General features: G+C 36.2%; 1 protein-coding gene across 5 annotated transcripts in view; it reads right to left on the bottom strand.

Moving 5' to 3' along the window:
• The window catches only part of STAG1 (STAG1 cohesin complex component), a 180316-nt gene that overhangs the window by 37715 nt on the left and 121702 nt on the right, over window positions 1–20899 (bottom strand). For all 5 annotated transcript variants that reach the window (XM_084529472.1, XM_084529469.1, XM_084529468.1 and 2 more), the window contains 10 exons: window positions 20803–20882; window positions 18179–18286; window positions 15774–15888; window positions 12733–12850; window positions 11495–11598; window positions 8469–8561; window positions 8257–8346; window positions 7872–8075; window positions 5774–5844; window positions 393–480 (listed from right to left, as the gene is read on the bottom strand). In XM_084529472.1, the coding sequence (XP_084385598.1) occupies window positions 393–480; window positions 5774–5844; window positions 7872–8075; window positions 8257–8346; window positions 8469–8561; window positions 11495–11598; window positions 12733–12850; window positions 15774–15888; window positions 18179–18286; window positions 20803–20882 (1071 nt within the window). The remainder of the gene's footprint in view (window positions 1–392; window positions 481–5773; window positions 5845–7871; window positions 8076–8256; window positions 8347–8468; window positions 8562–11494; window positions 11599–12732; window positions 12851–15773; window positions 15889–18178; window positions 18287–20802; window positions 20883–20899) is intronic.

The raw sequence follows: 20899 nt of genomic DNA, 5'->3' as shown, positions 1-20899 counted from the left end.
ATAAACATCCATTGTACCTTCAATGCAAAATAACTGCAACAATTTGAACTGCAGCCAAGGTTTACAAATGATGGGTTTCTGTGTAAAAATCATGATTTATGGAGTGCTTTTTACAGCCAGGAACATTAGTTATTTCTTACTTTACAAATGAGAAAGGTGAAAGGTGAGGCAAGTAGCTCAAAATCACACAGAGTAAAAAGAAAAAACAAGAGCAGTATCCAAGATTTTCCACCTCCTGGACAACGCTTCACTAGAAGAGTAACTTCATTTAAGACTCCACAATTTCCCTAAATAACTGCCACTAGTGCATTAATTCCTTGAACTTCTCTATCACTAGAGTCTTTTAAACACTGAATCCTCAGATGACGCAAGACACATGTTGCTGTTGGTACCTGTTCAGGCATAGCTCCGTGTTCAATTCCAGTTCTTAGTAATCTGTAGCAGTTACTGAACAGATCCCATTTTGTGAGATCATGAGCACTAGAACAAGAGATAATAAAGAGATTAGTTATATTTCTCAAAACTTCACATCACAGCAAGAATATACTCTGACCTGGCAGCTCAGTGAACAGTTTGGTATTTTTGCAAAGCCGAGACAATAGAGCATGCTGACAAGGCAGCTGCACAATTAGTTCACATCATGTTAAAAGCATAAGTTAGGTTTTCTGGTGATAGAGGAAAATAATATTCTACTACATTGTATTTCTGTAGGAAGGAGGTAAACTTGATGCATACCATGCAACTTCAAAGTTACTTAAATGTAGCTACAATCCCCTTCTCAGTGTTGCCTCTAAATCGTAATTGTTGCTTCTTTTGTTCTAAACCTTGGCAGAACTTCAGAAGGCACTTCTCTGGCATGCAACAGCAACTATAGCCCAACTGCAGTAGTGTATACTGAATGAAAAATTGCTTTAAGGAAAAATTACATAATCTTCTGCCTTATCATTTGGCAAAAAATATTATGTTTTATCACTAAACATCCTGTAATATCTGAAGTCAGAATGATATACATGTATATGACACAGAAATGGTGTTAACCACTCCCTCCATTCAGTGTTTCACATTTCAATTGTACCAACCTGATTTGTCAGGGAGAGGAATACAAACGAGATTAGCAACATTTACTTTATAGTCTTACACATCTCCAACAGCTTATGTTATAGTTTTTTAATAAAGAACTGAGAAATGCTAAATAAATTACAAAACATTAAGGTTACATGAAAGACAAGAATTATATTTCATAACAAATTTAATTTTAATACTGTTCTCTAGTAGAGTAAAACTGAAAATTTGAAACCATTTATATGTTTATAACAGAGAATGCCACCTCAAAATAATAAAAAATATGGTGATTAAAATACTCACCTGGAAGAAGGGATGCTCAGACTGAATTGGCTAGTCTAAATTAGATAAAGCAGTCTCATCTGTCTGGCTCCCTTTCATCCCAGCACCTTCATCACCAAGATATGCTCACTTTTCCCACCCCTCTGCTTCTGCCCTGTGTTGGAGCTGCCTGACTTTGTTTAAATAATTAACTACCCTGCTCAGTGAGAAAGAAAAATTCTCTACTTCTGTAACGAACAGAGGGTGAATCAGGAGCTCTGAGATCCTGCTGAGACCCTTAGTATGAAATGCTTCTCAGTCTGGAGTGTGTTGGCCCCATAATCTGGAAAACCTCACTGATAAAATTTGCACAGAAAATGTTGCACTTAATGTCCTTGAGCTGAAAATAAATAAAGTATGCTCTCTAGGGTTGTGCCATTAAACAAAGGTGCATCTTAGCTTCTAATTAAGATCCATGAACAGAAGAAAAACTATAGGAAAATCTAAACCAAAGCAAAACAAACAATCCCCCTCCCCAACAAAAAATCAACATCTCCCCCCCTTCTGGATTTATCTTCAAAGTGTGGAACTAAAATGTTTTATAGATAAATGATAGGCTGTCAGAGAAATGCCTCTGATTAGTCATATAAAGCACACAGATCCTGCCTCAGCAAATCACAGGGTTGCTAGCAAGGCAGAGTTGTATGTCCTTGATTACAGCACTGTAATTAAAGCAGTAAAATCTCCTTGGTGTGCAGATGCAGATATCGCCATAGCTTACTCTACAGAGAATTCAAGATGAAAAATTGTCTCATGTCTGTGTTTTCATTTTAGAGCCCTTCCTGTCAGGCAGTCACAGGGGGCATTCCCCATTATCCTGACAGCTGGGGGCACCTTAGCTTTTTGCTTGGAGCTTGGCCTTGCAACTGTCCTCAGGAAGAGCTATCCAGCTTCCAAAGCTGAAAAATACTAACTAGAGACAATTTTCAGAGTGTTTTTTTCAATATAAACTTCCTTGAATAAAAGCTTCCACATTAAATTTAGGCATATTCTAGTACACTTTTTTCTTTTGAACTACTCAGCAACCAAAATGATAGTGAAAGATACACTGGACACAACCCAATCCTCCACAAAGGTTCAGATTTTCCAACACGGAGGCTCCAAGAATGAAAATTCATACAACACAGCATTTTCCTTATCTTAATCCCTTCCATTTCAGAGTCTTCCTGGACTACAGAAAACAAGGCCCAACACTTCATCAAAGGAGGTTTATTTTCATCCCTATGGGTAGCACTGTCTCCTGGGACATATTTCAACCAGAAAGTAGCCAGATGAAGTAAAGGTACCAGCGCCGCAGTGTTTCTGACAGTGTGGAAAGCAGCCTACAAAAATTCCTGGGAGAAGTGATCTCTCTGCCCATGAAACTGTTCTTTTATTAACACAGCACAAAGTCACAGAAGCAGTACCTGGGGCTTTGAACAGCTCTGCTGGATGCAGTCTTATTTCTCTACTGAGGTTTCTATTTATCATCATTTCTACTTCTTCCAGATTGAATAACTTAGTCTGAAGGAATCTGTTACGATGTATTGGTCAACTACTGGAAAAAAAAGGTTAAGTGAGGGGTTTCTCTAACAGGAAGAGAATCATGAACATACCTATCCTGGGAAGAGCCCTGCCTGATCCTGCAAGTCATGACTGGAGAGTTACTATAGCCATCACCAAGCTTCTGAAATCAGAGTGGAGGCAGGAAGGAATCAAATTCCGTATTATGTTTGAGGACTACTGGGCAGTAATACCAACAATCCTGAATTCTAAATAAGAAACAATGTTCTATACACAAGGGAGTATGGAAAAGGGTACATCCAGAGGAAAAGAGGTGATACTTGAGATTCATGTCATGGAATCAACTGGAGTGATTAAATAACAACTGCGGATATACAAACTGCTACAGCACTGATTGTGAAAGCTCAGATGAATTGAGACTATTTGGAAAGAGTTTATATGGAAAGATTATTTCCATGTACATAAGGAGAGAAAAAAATGCTATGTCAGTGAGACCCTGGCAAAGAAAATAATCTTAGAAAACAAGCTTAGATGTTTACTCCAGGTGTTCTGTTCAGAAGACCTCAAAGAATTTATTATTACATTCTGAAAACTTGGAAATAAACATTGTAATGTTGAATTTCATTCATATTGAAATACGAATATCCTTGTTTGATGAAGACCTCAATTATAAAGTGTACTGCAAACTCTTTTTGAAGTAGCTTTCTGGCCTTTCCAAAACATCCATCTCCCACTGAATTGGTTGCACTGTTCCAGCATATAGGGAGATGGATCTTTTCTAGTACTGACTGACTTCATTAACAAACTTGATTTAAATTAACTTAAATGGGAGGAAAACTAGGCAGCGAATATGGTCTACAGAATATCCCTCTTGATCTTCTAAGGATCCACTTAAAAGTTAAGTCATTCCCAAATGAAAAATCGTCAGGAGATGATCCACTTGGAAAGAGGATTAGCTCAGGCTTGGGAAATCTCAGTACAGAAGGTTTTTTGGTCTGGAAGGCTTTTCTGATAATTCCTGCCATGGTCATTCCAACTTTTTCCTAGAGTATGAAGAAGCAGTAACTACAAAGGAAATATAAGCACAAATAAGGTAAATTTCACTGAAACACAAGAGAGACTTGTTTCTATTCAAAGCCCCCAACAGCTGCTTTCCTTTGTCAGAGCAGTTTTATAAGATCTGAAAGATCTGTTGTTAGCCTGCAACTTCAACTTCTTCCATTGACTTTGGCTTGCAGTAGATGACAGACAGTGACAGTATCAGACAAGAGCAACTGTACTTTGAGATTAGAATGCTCAATGCAACTTTAGAATTGAAGATCCTAACCTCATAGCTAAGGATTTGGCAAAAATTCTGTGTCAGATAGTATGATTGTTTCCCTTCACAAATAAGTCATGGCAGATGTAACATTCAGTAGAGTAATGAAAAGATTTCATTACTTCTTTAGATGCAAGCAGATATTAGTCAGAAATTCCCACTGAACTATAATCTTTATATAATAATTTGTTATTTATAATAAATCTGCTGAGAAATGATACACAGATGCTCTTCATCTCTTTTAAGATTTGATTCTTTTCTCTTTCCTATTGTTTAAAGATGAAGGTAGATGTCCCTTACCCTAATTTGTGTGTCATTCCACAAAGCTTTGTTTAGAACCTGAAATCTCTCTCTAGAGATCTGGAAACGTAAAGGAAAAAAATAAATATGGGAGAACCTCAGGGAAGTCTTTAAATTTGTGCTTTTTTCTTCACTGTGAACTACAGCTTTCACCAGTCCTCTCAGGAAAAGCAGAAGTGGCTCCAGTGTGTTACCAGGGAGACTGAAAACCTAATTTGCACGTGTCAGCCTGCTGCACTACAGAAATTAGACACAATTTAATGATCTCTGTGGGACTCCTGTTGAATGGAAACAGAGAGCAGACAGTTCAGAACCGTATCATAGAGTGATCCAATACAGGATTCAAGATACGTGAATACTAAGCACAATAAGGAAAGAGAACCAAAACCCCCAATCCAAAACCACTAACCGGTATAAAAGAGGTGGCAGAAAAAGGATCCTCTCAAATCCTGTCATAAGGAAGAAATGCTTTGTGGCTCTCAGACATCTGAATATGAAGCTTTCCTACATGCTGAACAAGAGCAATTACTTCCTATAGTTGATACAAGGGGAAGATTAGTTCTTTGTGCTATATACCAAAATTCAGACAATTCAAGTGAAAATTTCCAGGTTGCTCTACAAGTTATGAGAGTGCCCAAAGGTAGAACTGAGAGCAGCAGAACCCTGGAAAGCTGCTGCCTGGTTCCAGCTGGCTGGTTCACTCTGAGCTTAGTGAAGGAGAATCTGTGTAACCCACAAAATAAAAATGTTGTCAACAAATCCATAAGAAACTATTCCTGGCACTTCTGCAGGAAGAGAAAGCATCTTCCAAATTTTTACCGTCAATCATTAATTATTACTACTGCTCATTTTCCTAATTTTGAGCAGAAACACTTCAAAGGCATTGAGAAACAGAAAACTTCCTCCAGGGCTTTCCTAAGCTGAAGGTCAAAGCGAAGATTTATTTTGCATCCACAGGTGTCAGAGATAAGAAGTGTCCCTTGTGCACTGACTATATGACATGCAGGAGAGTATCATTTTTGTGGTAGAACAGGTATAAAATCATTTAGTGCAAGGGAGGCTATGCCATTTGCAAACTAAACCTGTAAAGGTAGCCATTAACTAGCCAAGGACACTAATGAATCCAAGAAGTAGTACAAGTGCCACCAGTCATTCATTGATCTCTATTTCATATTTTACACCTTAAATTTTCTCATTTTTTAACACCAGACACCAGCTGATACTTGCTGAAATGATAGCTGCAAATTTTCAAGGGAACAAAACACATACTTGTGAAAAGAGGTTAACCTCTTTAATGTTGAAAGAACATTGTATATGTCATCGTCATCAGCTTCTTCTCCCTGAAAATGAAAAGAAATTAATGAATGGAGTTCAGCAGTTCACCCGAGAGTACATTTCTGCATGGAGAGGAGCACATTTCTTTGAGGTTTTATGTTGACAGCAAAATGGAATCTAAATTTTACGGTGACTTTTATCTAGATTCTGTAATAATAATAATTAAATAACTACTGCATAGCACTAGGAAAAGCAAGATCACTCAACAATATGCAAAAAATAAAACAAAATTAAAAAAAAAAACCAGAACCCTCCAGTAGTAGAAACCATTCCCTGGACAAAAAAAAACAAAACAAACAAACACACAAACTATCTAGTTTTACAGAAATTACTGAACTGCAATTTAACCATGTGCTACCAGTATAAAGCTGAATGCTTGCCTCACTCTGAACCAGATGCCTGCAGATGTCAATAGAAAGTATTTTAAAATGGTCAGTGGGAAAATTCCTTTTTTTCATATCCTTCATTGCTATTCACTGTGTCACACATTGTAATACATGACAATTACATTGCACAGAATGACAAATATTCAGAACTGGATGGAAGCTTTTTTTGTTATTTGTTTTTGGTTTTAAGATTTACAAATCTAAGGAAACAACAGTCCAATAATAAATACTGCACAAGTCAAACAAATCTTGAATTTTTCATTTTTTTACATTTTAAAATATCATTATCCTAATATTTATCGTAAACTGAAAAATATGTGGAAATAAGGCGCTTCTTAAACTTAATTTTTCCAGCAATTTTCTGAAATAGATAATCCACTTAGAGCAATTCTTCTCCATTTTGTTTTGATCAATCGGAACAGTTGTTTAGCTGTTTTCCAGCTAAAGGCCAACAATTAAAACATCTCCCTGCCTTCAGATGCAATTGTCAATCAATGTTTCTCTCATTATCAACCTAGTGGGAAGCCATAAAATAATGTAATACTTGCTTGACTACAAGCATACAAATTTTCAAATATAAAACCTATTTGAAATTATAAAATAAGCTTAAGAAAATCAGTTATTCTGCAAAGAATCATCCAGCAGAGAATATCAAAGAGGCCAGCATTTTAAATCCTTGCTATTGCTATACTTTTTCTTGCTTACTCTCACTTTTGTCTTATTTTTGTCTCATCTTTCTCCATGTCATACATCTTTATTTGTATTTACTCTATAAATAAAATTTTATTTTTATTTACTTAGTTTTTATCTAGTCTGAAATGACAAGTTTGTCTGTATAACTTATTACTTAAAGACAAAAAAACAGTAATTTATTTAATACACAGTTCTAAAATAAAGACTGTAGCTTAATTTTCTAGAAATGTACGTCAAAAATTAAGTGGATTTATCACAATGCATGACAATATGATGTGCAGAAAAAGATCTATGCAGCCCCTAAGTTATGTTTAAAAAGCAGGAGAATTATAACAAATTAGGTAGTGCTACACAAATTTATGTAAAGCAAAAAAAAAGGAGTAAGGTTTCTATCCTTATTTAATGTATTCTGTGTTATGCATTCTGAAGACTAAATTCTTCAGGGGAAGAAAATCCCAGACACCTCCAGGTTTCAGACCTGTATCTTTATTTCCTACTTTCCAGAGCTCTTTCAATAGGCCATCATAAATATTTGACTAAATCCTCTCTTCCATTCAAGACATAATCCAATTTTAATTCTGCAGTCCATTTGGGACTACTGGAATCACCCCAAGCATAAATGTAAATGCACCTTTTTCTGTATTTTTCCTCAGCTTTCACCTATTCATCCATTTCATTTCACATGTGAACTGTTTAAATACTAGAATACATTTTCAGAAGTAGGATTTTCCCGTGGTCTTTGTTTTACAGCATCAATTCTTTGCAGATTTAATGCTAGTCCAGGGAATTTTCCACATGAAGAAATAGTTCCAAATAATTATGATACAGTTGTTGCTGTACTGTCTCTTCACATAGATAACTTCATGACTTAATAGGAATATAGGAATATTTTTCTCCAGTCTATCATAATGTACTTTACATAGTCTAACTAAATTCATTTTAAGGAAACAAACCTCCTGCAGCAGATCCTCTACAGAATGGTTGAATCGATCCACAAATTCATCAATAAGTTGGCTGTGGGCTATGTCAACTCTGTTTTGGATTGTATATTCTTCACTACAGAGTATGCTGTAGGTTTTGCTGCAGGCTTCAAGAACATCCGATTCCACATGCTTTTCCACAACAAACTTAATCTGTTTCAGTAAGGCATCCAGATGCTGTAGATCAGAAAAGAAGCTCAGCTTTCACCTTGTCTGAACAATGAAACTCAAAGAAAAAGTCAGTCAAAAATACACCAGGTTAGATTGCTAATATGCCAAATGAAGGCACAGTGCTGTGTGACTACAATAGCTATCAGATACTTGAAAGCAACCAGCATTCTTGCCCAAGGTACTATACCTTTTCCATTCTGCCAGTGCTATAGATTTCCAGATCAAAATACTGAGGGATTTGCAGGAGATTTGCAACCTTCTCTGCATCAGCGGAATACTAGAACATCATTGAAACAAAACAAAACAGTGAAGTAAAAATAAACATCTACGCTACAAAATAAAAAAGTTTTAAGTCAGTTGTAAATGCCAGTGAGCAATTTATTTTGTAGAAAAAGGTACCTTTGAAAGCAACATAGGAAGTGCAATAATGAAATGCTCAGTCAATTTATTTCTGTCATCTATCTGCGTTTTTCTTTCTTTTGCTGTCAAGACCTGCAAGTGATCAAAAATAGCTACAGTAAATATAATTTCTTCATATAGTATTAATATTTTTGATGTTGATATTAAAAACAAAAACTCATGCAAGTACATTTTTAATAAATCAAAAGAGGAGGGAAAAACATTCAGAAACATTTAGATTGAAGAGTGATTAAATAGGAGGACCATGTGTCCTAAAAGAAGTGATTGAAAACAAAAATATCACAGACTGATATTGTTGCTACACATTAACATGTTTTTAGGATTGAAATTGAAATATAACCCAAGTCAGTGGAACTTTTGTTACTGCTTCCAAATGAATTGCGCTCTGCCTCTCACACATTAAACAAAGTGTTCATTGTAGGACCTCAGGGCGAACTGAAGTATAATTAAGAAAGCCAAAACCAAACCTCACTGTAACAGTGATTTTCATTAACAGATTAATGGCCTCATCTCTTGACTGGAATGTAATTCTCAATGAGAACATGCATCCAAGTTCACAGAACTCATTTACAAATTTCAGTGACAGATATGTTGAAGCTACAAATGCTGTCATCACAAAACCACCTTAAAACAATGAATAGATAGATAATAATAAATACAGCACGATTCATAAAAGCTTCGAGTTGGCTTCTTGGCTTCAGAAAAGGAGAGTGGTCACATAGAATACTTTTGAAAACAATTATAACAAAATATTAAAATTAGCTGAAGATTTACATATAGCAAAGCTGCCAGACTGCACAGTAAGGGTTACAAGCTAAAGTCAGAGTGGAAACTATTTCACAAGAACGTGAGTGCATAATTAGAAATCTGCTCCCATTTCAGCTCAGAGAATAGGCTAGTGAGATCATGAGAACATGACACACCTCTACTGACAAGTCAAGAGATCTCTGAAGTTACCAACCCACAACTCATGATCTAACTGAAAAGAAGCAAAAGCTCAATGTCATACCTACACCTCTGAGTCAGTGGGAAACAAAACGTGCTTGGATGACAAGTAGCCTATTGGGTAAGCAGGAACCCCAAATGACCATGGAAGTGAAGGGGAACAGCTAAATGTTTGTCAGTAAGGCCAGAAAACACTTCCATAGTACACAGCAGATGGAAACACAGGGCAGCAAATACAACTCCCGTACAAGCACACAGTGCAGCTCTCGCCCATGCCAACAAAAGCTGCTGGCTCATCAGAAGGCAAGACGAATGCAGCTAGCAACTCAGGCAGTTAGCAACTCAGGATCCCACACTTGAACAACCCAGTCGTATCCTGGTGACCTAATATTGCTCAGTTCAGTGGCACTATTACTTAAGCTGGGTCCCTAAGGATGATCTTGACGCTCTTTTGATCATCCTTCAGAAGTTGACATTTATTCTTTACCTTTCTAAAAATAGAGACATTGAAAATCTAAGACTAAGAAATTTTCTGAAGTCAACTGAAATGTAGATCTTTCGACAGAGAAAAATTACCCAGAAAGCTAATAGTAACATTATTTAGTGTTCCAAACAGAGAATACAAACATGAATATTTCCTTTAATTTAAATATTGTTTCATCTTCTAGAATGGTTTACAGCTAGAGGCAAAACACGAAGTTATACTTGCAATATGGTTTTAGTAACAGCAGATGTTTACATGCCCATGCAAATCTGAGAAAGTACCTTTGTAGATTGCCCCCCTTATCCCTGAAATGTTTTAATAAATTATGAATTTATTAGAATATGCATTATAAAGTAAAGTACAAAAAGCAAGTTTAAATTGATGGCTTCCTGGAACATTTCCTGGCATGCTGTTATAGGACATGACGCTAATCTGGTTTTGGTACATAAAAATTAAGAAGCTAAGTAGCTGTGTTTAGTTTAGCAATGAAGTGTGATAAGTCTATCTCTAAATTTCACCTTAAGTAGGTCTGAGGATTCCTTTAATAATCTAGTTATGATTATTCAGAGCAAAACCTAAAAGAAGTACCAAATGTTCACACGGTTTTATTTCATTACATTCTAATCTAAATAAGAGGGGGACTAAAAACATCAGGGAAAGAAGTTTGAGAAGCTAAGACTCTTTTGGAGTGTGAACGCTGTATTTATAGAGAATACAGGTGAAAGCTGTTGATTACCCTGACCTGATGACTTACACTCAAACGCTTAAAGTGCATGCCTAGCCTTAGGGATGGAATCCAGCTGATGTAGATCTCCAAAGAGCCACTATATAATAAATAAAAAAGAACCTAGAAAACAGTATGGTCAGTATATCAAATTTTGAAATTTTATGAGCACTCAATGGAAAAGGCCTAAGAGGATGGATATATAACACCACTGAAGCATTCAGGTTGGGATGGACCTTGCAAGGTTGCAGTCCCATCCCTCCCTCCTGCTCAGAATCAGCTCTGGGGTCAGACCATGGTGCTCAGGGTTTTGTCCAGTCAGAGCTTGAAAACCACCAGCAATGGAAACTGCACAATCACTCAGCCCAGCCTATTTTCCGGTACTTAACTACTCTTGAGATGAAGCTACTGTTGGCTTCTTCTTCAAATTGAATGTCCATATTAGCAGCACATTACTTTTTATGAAGACAGCCAAAGATAATCTTGTTCTATTCCTGAGCTCTATACTCTCAGTTCTAATCTAGATGAGCAGTGAAGGCTGTAAATGCTGGTAGATTCCAAGTCTAAGCCAGGGGTATGATAAAAAGGAAATTTAAAAATAATTTAAAAAATATTTTCATGCTGTAAGTTTGCATTACTTAACTCATCAAAGCAAAACCCAAAGTGAAAAAGAAAAAAATTAAATCTAAAAACAGAACATTATTTTTCTTCAAAAAACGTTCACATGAAACACCAACTATAGAAATCCCATTTAGAAGTGTCAAAATGTGGTATTAAAGAAAAATATTTTATGTTAATATGGTAACATAATAACACACACAGGTCTGAGCTACCCATTATAGTACCACTTACTCTTTTGCCAGTGCCTCTGCCTACTGGAGGGTGTGCTTCAGCAGCTTGTCTGATTGTACACACCATCAGTTCAATAAGAGCACTCTCTTGCCGGTCAGACATTGCTATGGAGGGAAGAGAACAACAAAGATCAGCTTTGATGATGCCTGCAAGGCATCCTAAAGAAGATAAATCTGTGAATGCAGTTGTAAAATACAGGGAAGAGAGAAAAAAAGACATCATTTTGTTCATAAAACGAAAGCTTGCTTGCTCACTCTGTGCATTACCAGTCACATCACCTTAAAATGGATATGGCAGAACTGAAAGAAGTCCAGAGAAAGGCAGTCTGGAAAAATGATGAATGAAGGGGAGGAATACAACAAAGATCTATAAAATAATGAGTGTCATGGAGGACAGAGAGGGACTGACTATTCACTGTCACTCCTTACAAAATATTCGCACAATCATTAAGTATTATTTCTGGTCTTTTTGAAGTACTTCTGTTCACATCTAGAGGGCCAAACCCTGGTAGGCTATACAGAAACCTCAAAAGAACCAAAGTGCCAGGTCCTTTCCTAAGGAAATTATCATATAAAAAAAAGACCACAACTGTAGCAGTGAATACCGAAAGTAAGACACTGAAACACAGAGACAACTGACTACATTGGTTTTTCAACCACCTAACCACTGTGAAGGTACTTGAAGAAGGAAAATCCTAAAGAATTATAAGGGACTTTGAATGACAAACATTAGCAACTCTTTGCTACCAACCTCCCTGGCTACCTGATGCCCACAGATATATTCTTAACTAAAGAAGATACAAAATTAATTGCAAAAGAATTCTCTTATTTTTTTCATTTTAAGAATTCACTAGGATTTAACACTGTCTGGAAAATCCCCATATTTAACACCACCTGAAGTGTCTGTTTACTCAAAATTGTATTAGCGACTGAATTTACTGAAATGTTCATGTATGCACTAGTCATTTAAACATTCAGACAAGAACCCTAGACTTTAATATTAGGCAACAACACTACAGCAGACTTCATGAGTTGTAAAGTGTAATGCAAAACTGCTGCTTCTGAAGCAGAGTGCATTAAAAATGGATGAAATTAAAATCTAAGTAATTTGTACTTCCTCAAATATGCTGTCTAAACAAACCACAACAAATACTTCTATCTGCCACAGTGAAGCACCTTTTTAAGGCATATTTAAAAATATTGCGCAATATCAGTACAGCAGAGAGGTTAAACAAATACCTTCTTCTCCTTGGACTGGTTCCTCCAAGAGCAATTCTGTCATGCATTCCCAGTCTTTCAACAGTTCTTGAGAGCTCTCCCACAAACTGTCCACCAAGTAGGCTGCGTGTTCATGCAACTAGAAAATCCAAAGCAATGGTCAATACAGTGTTCTGGTACAAGCTGTAGTTCCTCAACTGTCACAAGCATTTAGGCATGAACTGTGTCCATGTCTTCTTACACAAATGGGAAAGAAAATTCAGTCTGAAACTAACTCTGGAAGGTCTTCCTTCATCTGAATGATACAATTGCATGACAATGGCAATAAACTTCAATGGAAAATGGAAGTAAAATAAATTGAGCTTCTCTTTCCATAAAGTAGCTTGTTGTGAAAAACCTCTCAAAGTTCTGACTTAGGAGACAAAAACTTTCATATTCTCACTTTCCTACTGTATTATAAAAAGGAGAGGTGGTGAGACATGAGACTAAGAAGGGTCTGTAATGCATTCTTTCTGAACAGGCATTTATTTTTCTGTGCAGAACATGGATATGGAAATATTTTTTAATTTTAGTATAATATCCAGTGTCAGTGTGAATGCAACAGACAACAAAATGAAAATTTGTATAACGGTGTTTGTATTACATCTAACTGCTGAGACAGGAAAAAAAAAAAGCAGTATTTATCAACACAATTCAAACAATACAACAATAACTGAGACAGAGCATTTAAAATTTTAGGACTACAGTAATTATAAAATAAGATACTTACAAATTTCATGCTAGCTATATGTGCATTTACATTTTGAAATAACCATGTAACAACCCAAAGTCATCAACAGGTATAGTTTTGTGATTTGTCTACAACAGATGGAGTGCCAGAAGTGTTGTATACTAATTCTGGTTTCTCGGAAAACAGCAGCAGAAATCCTACTGATTTCAGGGGGTATAGAATGAACAGTAACTTATTTTTAATTGCAAAAAAGGGTTCTATATGAATGAGCACAACTGTTGTAAACTGAGAAAAATGATACATGGGCTTCTACAGATTTAGAAACTAATCTTTAAACACTATCAAAAAGTAACAAACATGTTGTGCAGAGCTGAATTGCTTGCCAGACATGGAAATGACTTCTAAACTGGAAAACACCTAAGAGATTATGGAACGGGATGCTAGTACGTCTATTTATTTTTCAGTTTCTGTAAACTTTGAGGAAAATGTCAGCTTTCTGATGCTTGTCATAGAGGCACCTTTACTGCCTTCTGAATGCACCTTCTCAGACTGCAGTGATTATATCTTCTCATCCCATGCAGATGGAAACTCCCAGATTTCTAGCTCTTTATTTACACTGGAGTCATGATATCCTACTTCGTTTGAAACAACCTTCTCAAAAACAGAGATAGCAAAAGCTAATCCTGAGAGAGAAGGGTCTCAGCAAGCAGCGTATGGCTTCTATGAGAAAACATTTTGCTGATCATGGCTTTGGGAGCAAAAACGAGTTCATTCTCTTGTCATATGCATGGACAAGATAATTCTAGGTAACTCCCCACCACACACGCATGGATTTAAGGCATGAAGAACACTAGGAACGATAGTTCAGCACGGGCGCCATATCAACAGATAACAGCTTCTAGTGAGGGACGGGCAATGAACACCAACTTTGACACTGAAATCTGAAAGAATATGTTTGTCCTAATGAAGCAGGCAAGTAAGCCCATTTTCTTATGCTGTATCTTATCTAAGGAACAAATATTCCTCATTCTCTGCCAATTAGTCTCTTTGGGCATGTGGTTTTTCTCATCTTCTAGTGGCTGTGGGCATATCTAAGGCCCATGGCTATTTGATCTCTTCACCTAATGACCTATCACTGGGTGATTTACATCAGGTAGCAAAAACTTCATCATTTCTCTGCATTCAGCTCAGGATTTTCACTAGAAGACAGAATGATCTATTATAATCTAGTTTTTGATGAAGCTGTAGCTAGAAATACATTTAGATAGCTGACTGGAGGCCCACACAGGCAGCAATGTTTCACCCAGTCTTGTTGGTTCTTAAGGTCTTTCTAAACAGCGCTAACATTAACTAAACATTAACACTGTACCTAAATATTATCCTTCCTTCTCAGAATCTCTGATTATTTATTTTCATCTTCACAGTCAAGTCTTTTGTTCAAGCACTCATAAAAATTCAAACACCTGGTAGCAATACCTTCCTTTTTTGCTTTTTATACAAAAAATACTACCATTCATTCTATTGAGAAATGTTTCTGTCACTCTTTTCTTTCAGTCCTCCTTTGCCACTTATTAATTACTGAATCAAATGTATCATTTTTAAACCTTTCTCCCTTAGTATCTTCAAAGCTTTCTGTACCTGACAGTTTATCTTTTCAATTTTTCCTCCATTCAACTGCCTTTCCTTGCCTAAGTTACTGTTAGCACTTTTACCATAAAATATCCCATATATGTAACCTTGATAGACATTAACTGTTAGCACAATCCCATCATGAATGTGGCCATCAAACACAATTGTACATATGCCTGCAGTCTCCATCCTCAGATGTTTTTAAGCTGTAGCTGCATAAAGCCCTGAGCAACCTCATCTTGTATCATAGCTGACTCCGCTTTGACCTAAATTGCCCCTCAGATCCTTTCCGTTCCAAATTATGACATGATTCTGATTGTAATTTTGTTCCTTTCTGGTTCAAATAATTTTACTTCACAAAGAGTAACCCCAGAAGTACACTCCTAACTTGGTCATCTAAAAAAAAAAAAAAAAAAAACATCCAGTAACATTTCTACGTAGCAATGAAACCTGGTAGACACTGTACTACCAGCAATGAAGCAGTAAGTACATACCCTGGGGACATGCAAGAACAAACTAGACCATGCAGAAGATTTTTGGATTGAATTTGCTTGATGGACAAGGAGATGGGGGCAGAGTAAAGGACATACAGTATTTCTGAAATTATGAAAAAACAACCAACTTGTTACTGTATGTTGCTAAGTCACTACTTAAGTTCCAGGTTCTATTAAACAAGTGAAAATTAAAAATGTTTTTTTTTTACCTCACTTTCAAGAAAGAAAAGAACCAACATTCTAATGAGGTTTCCATTTGGACTATTTCGCCCCCTCCTCTTTGCTAGAGCCTCTTCAGCTTGGGGATCATGTCTGCTGAACAGTCTAAAAATAAGCAAAAGGAGCTGTGATGTTTATCAACACAAATCTTATTTCTTCAAAAACGTGATGAACAGTCATTCCTGATACAGCAGATTTGTTCATAAAGCACAGCAAAAGTATCTCAAGCTCTTTTTTCAAGGGAAAGAGGGCATGACCTCTTTCTGCCTGAAGAGAGAAATTTATCTTCAGTCTTCAAGTTCACAGGGCTGGAGGAATTTCATACAGGAAAAAGCTCTCTAGAACATATTTATACTGAAGGATTTTGTACAGCTTTATATATTTGCCTAATTTACAAAATTTTATATTTTTAGTTACCAAATCTTACAATGGTGGTAGCACTTACAATGTCTTAAGAACTATGGTTGTATCTTCACTGTAGTCCTGCTGACTAACATGTGGTATAAATAAACCTAACATCCCACTAAACAAACAACCTTGGGTACCAGTAGCGGCACAAATGATAACGCAAGCTACCAGTCAAGTTACTTTTTTTTTTTTTTTTTTCCCCCAGGTGAATTATACATTCTGCATTGAGTTCTCTGATACATGGCTAGCTCCAAACTACTCTCACCACTCAAAGTTAGCAGCTTACTGAGATCTCAGATATACCTACATTTCAGCTACAGCAATGATTGTTTTACTTTGAGAAGTTTAAAAACTGCTCCTTGCTTTTACAGAGAAGCTGCAGCCATGAAACAAATTCTAAATGTGAAACCCAGTATTCTGATTTCACTCACAGAATTCATTGAAAAGGATAAATTACTCACACATTTGCATTTTAGGTAAAGACATCATGCTTTTTCCTCTGCTCATCTAACAGGTGAGAGACAAGCACCTCAGCAGGTGCTGAAATATCTTAAATATCCACCTCAGGGCTCAGTCAGTGATCTTCTGTATCATTTGCCTTCCTTTGCTAACTACAGAGGGGGAAGCCACTGACTAGCTTACACTTGGAAAGTGGTATTTAAATGTATAAAATTATTCAAGATAAATCCCATCCCAAATTCTTCGAGTAGATTCTATTTAAAATTAACAATTTAATAGAATTTAGATTCTATTTAAAATTAACACATGTCAGCAGAAACAAAGAGAAAACATCTTAGGATTGGGACATTTTTTCCTCGATGTTATACTTATACATAGAGAGACATTTTAACAGAACATAGCATAGTATCTCATTGTAAAGAAAAGTTAGGATAAAGTTTTGTCTTTACACTAAGGTATAGATATGTCTTCAAACAAATTTATTTACCATCTGTTCATGTTTTGAAGTTATTTTTCACATATAATTTATAAGGGAATTTCAGTATGTAACTTTAAAAAAAAACATTTCCTTGTAAAACATCATGTAGGGGACTAAATGTAACCAAATTTTGTAAATTAATTCCTTGAAACAGACAATGTCTGATCACAGAGATGTAATTCCAGAAATCCACACACAAAAGCTTACAGGTAGAATGTAGATTTCTAGATCACAAATAAACCACAGAAAAATAAAAAAAAAAAAAAAAGGCAAAGAAAAACTGATATTTTTAATTGATTTTTTTTCCTGTTGTGTATCTTGGCAGTATCTATATAGTAGATAGTATAGTATCTATAAGTATATTAAAGAATTTTGATCTCCCAATCACTGAGGGAAAAAGAACACTACTACTAAAAGACATTTAACTGCAAACCCTAAAATCAGAAGGTTAACTACCATGACATGGCAATGTGCTGCGCACAGTCATCAGTGCAGTATGATTCACAGCCATGGAAACAATAGCTCATTTCCTTTGGCATCTTTCAGTACATGAAAGATGGAATCATAATGTAATGTATTTTCAGGGGATGTCAGTGAATTTAGAAACAATGTTATTAATTATTAATATATAAAAACCTCTTACGTTCACAATTTTGAAATAAACTGGTTTAAAACTTTGTAAAAATTATGACTGCATACCAGTTAGACTGTCAGGGATGGATAAGTCCTATGCTACCATGACAGTAGGTCAGCAAGAACTTCAGGATTTAAAACAACTTTAATATAGTGAGGTGTGTGCAGCCTTTTACAATTAGTCCTTGAGGAGTTAGTAAAGATTATCTGAATTCTAGAACAAGAGAAAGGTAAATCTCGTTTCTTTACGTATTTAGGTTTTTATTTTAAAGAAGATAGTAAGCCTGTGTTTGAAATTACACATGTAACTTGATATATTGGTGTATTTTGTCCTACTGCTTTTTTTGCCTTTTGATCTTACCAGTACTAGAAAGCGTTTATGAATCTGGTCTTCTCCCATGGTACCTGATAACTTACTTCTTGTGAAGGAATTCTCCAGCTGCTACTGCAACAGGCCGGTGTGCTGAATATACCAAGTGATAAACATTCTCACAGTCTTCATTTGACAGAGCTTCTTCACTTCCACTGAAATAGTCAGAAAACACCTCAAGTAAAACTAGTGTTTTGTTTCAATCCCCTCACCTCCTATAAATTGCTTTTAACAGTTACAAGATTGATTTCCTTTGTACAAAATCCTAGATGGAGAAACACTAATATCAAAAGCCTTTGGTTTAATTTCCAAATATGGAAACATTTAAGGGGCCTGTAAGACTGAAAATTTGATATTCTTCTCTCAGTTGTACCAATACATACAATAATTAACGTAAAAAAAATCATCACTGCTTACAAATCTTGCCAGCTTTATTACTCAAACCACCACACTAACTACAGTATGCATACTGTAAGATACCAAGCGCTTATTATCAAGCATTATTAAACTAAAAACCCAGAATGTTACATGAGGAAAACACAATGGCTTGATTATATTTATTTATTTCAATGTCTGTTTGCTTTTAAAGCTAGTAATTCATAAAATATTTAAAATGTTCAAAGTTTGAACTGAGCAACCCTTCCTCTCTTTCAGCCTCTTGTCCTACTCCATTCTCAGGAGTTAGGTCTCTTCACATGGCACTCCTGCTCTTTGGCACTGCTGGGCAGGAGGCACCTCTGCTGGTTTGGTGAGTGGGAAGGAATATTCCAAATTCCCACTGCAGAGAGGGCCAGGCCAGGAGGATAAATCTGCCTCAGCTACAGAAGTAGTCAGAAATTCTCTGGACAGAGGCAGCAGAAAACTAAACCCAGATTTCATCACCATGTGTGACACAAAACTAGCACTGAACATACACCAATAAAATCATCTAATAATCTCTTTAGGATTGAATCATGATGTGGGCTTAGAATTACAATAGTGCTGATACAACAAAAAGTCAATCACTCTTACGGTAGCTATTGTGCTGACTAGACACATACTCTCATTTTCAACATTAAGGAAGTGAATCTGATCACCCCATGCTGTGTTGGATGAAAGATGATGAAAAGTTTATTTTGTGTAATTATTTATTGACAAGAACAAGGAATCTTTTACCCCTGTCTTGATAAAACAACAGATTTGGCACCTCTGTAGTTTCTGAGCTTAAGTCAGATTTTTTTGTGCGAGTTTTCTGAAACTTGGGAAATTTTTCCTTTTGCAGTGGTATTTTTGAAAAATGCTATGAGCAATGGATCTGTAATTATATTCCATCAGTGATAGCACTGACATCGTATACAGGAATAGTATTACTTCCCTCCTTGTTTAGTCAGTATTTATCAGAAACATTTATGCATCAGGACTCTATACATCTTATTTGGCTTTGTACCACAAATAATTTTTAATTGGTCATACCCCATCACAATTGTTTGTAACATCTTTTCAGAGCTCCTACCTGCCAGAATGCTGCCCTGTGCTGTTCAATGTGACCTTTATTCTTCTAGTCCAAGAATGATGCAAGCGCATTGCTTGCACTTAGCTATGTTTTAATCCCGCAACCAAAGAGAAAACAGGACAGGGAAGAAAGAGATGCACTGGACAAATATTGACCTAAAATCTTACTGCATTCCCAATATCCCAAAAGGGATAGTCATGTTCTACACGTTGTTTGTGATATTTGTTATATTTGCTTTAAAAAACATAGAAGTAGATGAGAGATTCCCCTTCTTCCTGATATTATAAGTCTAATATCTGCAAAGCAGCGTGACCCATAAATAAAAAATGAAGCCCAGATTTCTTTTACTAAGAGGGAAAGCTAGTCTAATCTTTCATATCAATTCTCCATGTCCAAAAATTTCTTCAGAGTCACCAAGTATAACCTATGACGCAGGAGTTCTATGCATCCGTTTGTAACGTGCATTTTTTTTTTTAACATGCTCCAGTGAACATGTGATAAAACCTTAGGAAAGAGTTCCTCCAGCAGCACATTCATGAGCCTGCTGTGGTCACAGGCTACTAAAGACAGGTTGGTTCAAACAGTCTGTGCATGGGCTGGTTACATGTGGAATGAATGGATCCTTACCTCAGGGAAGCCACTGCAGCTGGGTAAGAAAGAACTGGGGCCTGGAAGCATGTCTCTTCCTGCCAGGCCCAGTGTTTTAAACTGCAAGATACCACCACCTCCACATAACCCAAGTAAGGGTGTTGAAGCAACCATTTTCTCCCTGTCAATGTACTTGCCAAATGATTCTCTTCCCAGCTCTATCAGATAATCAAATCTCCTAACCCACCATCTTTGTTACTGCTAGAGTTACTTCAGCAAATGTAACTCGTGCTCGCAATCATTTTGCCCTTGGTAAATGGTATAAATGCTGCCTGGCATTTTTCCTCAACAGTGGATGCACTAAAACTAAGAGTCTCAATAAATATGTATGTTTTTATACTTTGCCTATTGCATTTCTATGAGATCGAGTATTTCATTTTAGCTTCATGATCACACCATTATATATTCAGTTCATAGTAAACGTAAAGTATCAGATTGACTTAATTACACAAGTGAAGAAATCAAATCAATTAAATATTACTGGCTTAAGTAACTTTTAAAGGGAATACACTAATTTTGAAGAATACTCACTGAAGTATTAGCGTGACTAATCGAATGGCTTCCACAGCAACATCATATTCCTTATCAAGTGTCATTGATACAATGCGATCCTGAAAAGGAATTTTAT

The sequence above is a fragment of the Aythya ferina genome (genome assembly GCF_964211825.1).
Source record: "Aythya ferina genome assembly, chromosome: 9".
Classification (NCBI taxonomy): Eukaryota; Metazoa; Chordata; class Aves; order Anseriformes; family Anatidae; genus Aythya; species Aythya ferina.
The sequence above is the reverse complement of the archived record's forward strand: the minus strand, read 5'-3'. Positions and strand labels throughout refer to the sequence as shown.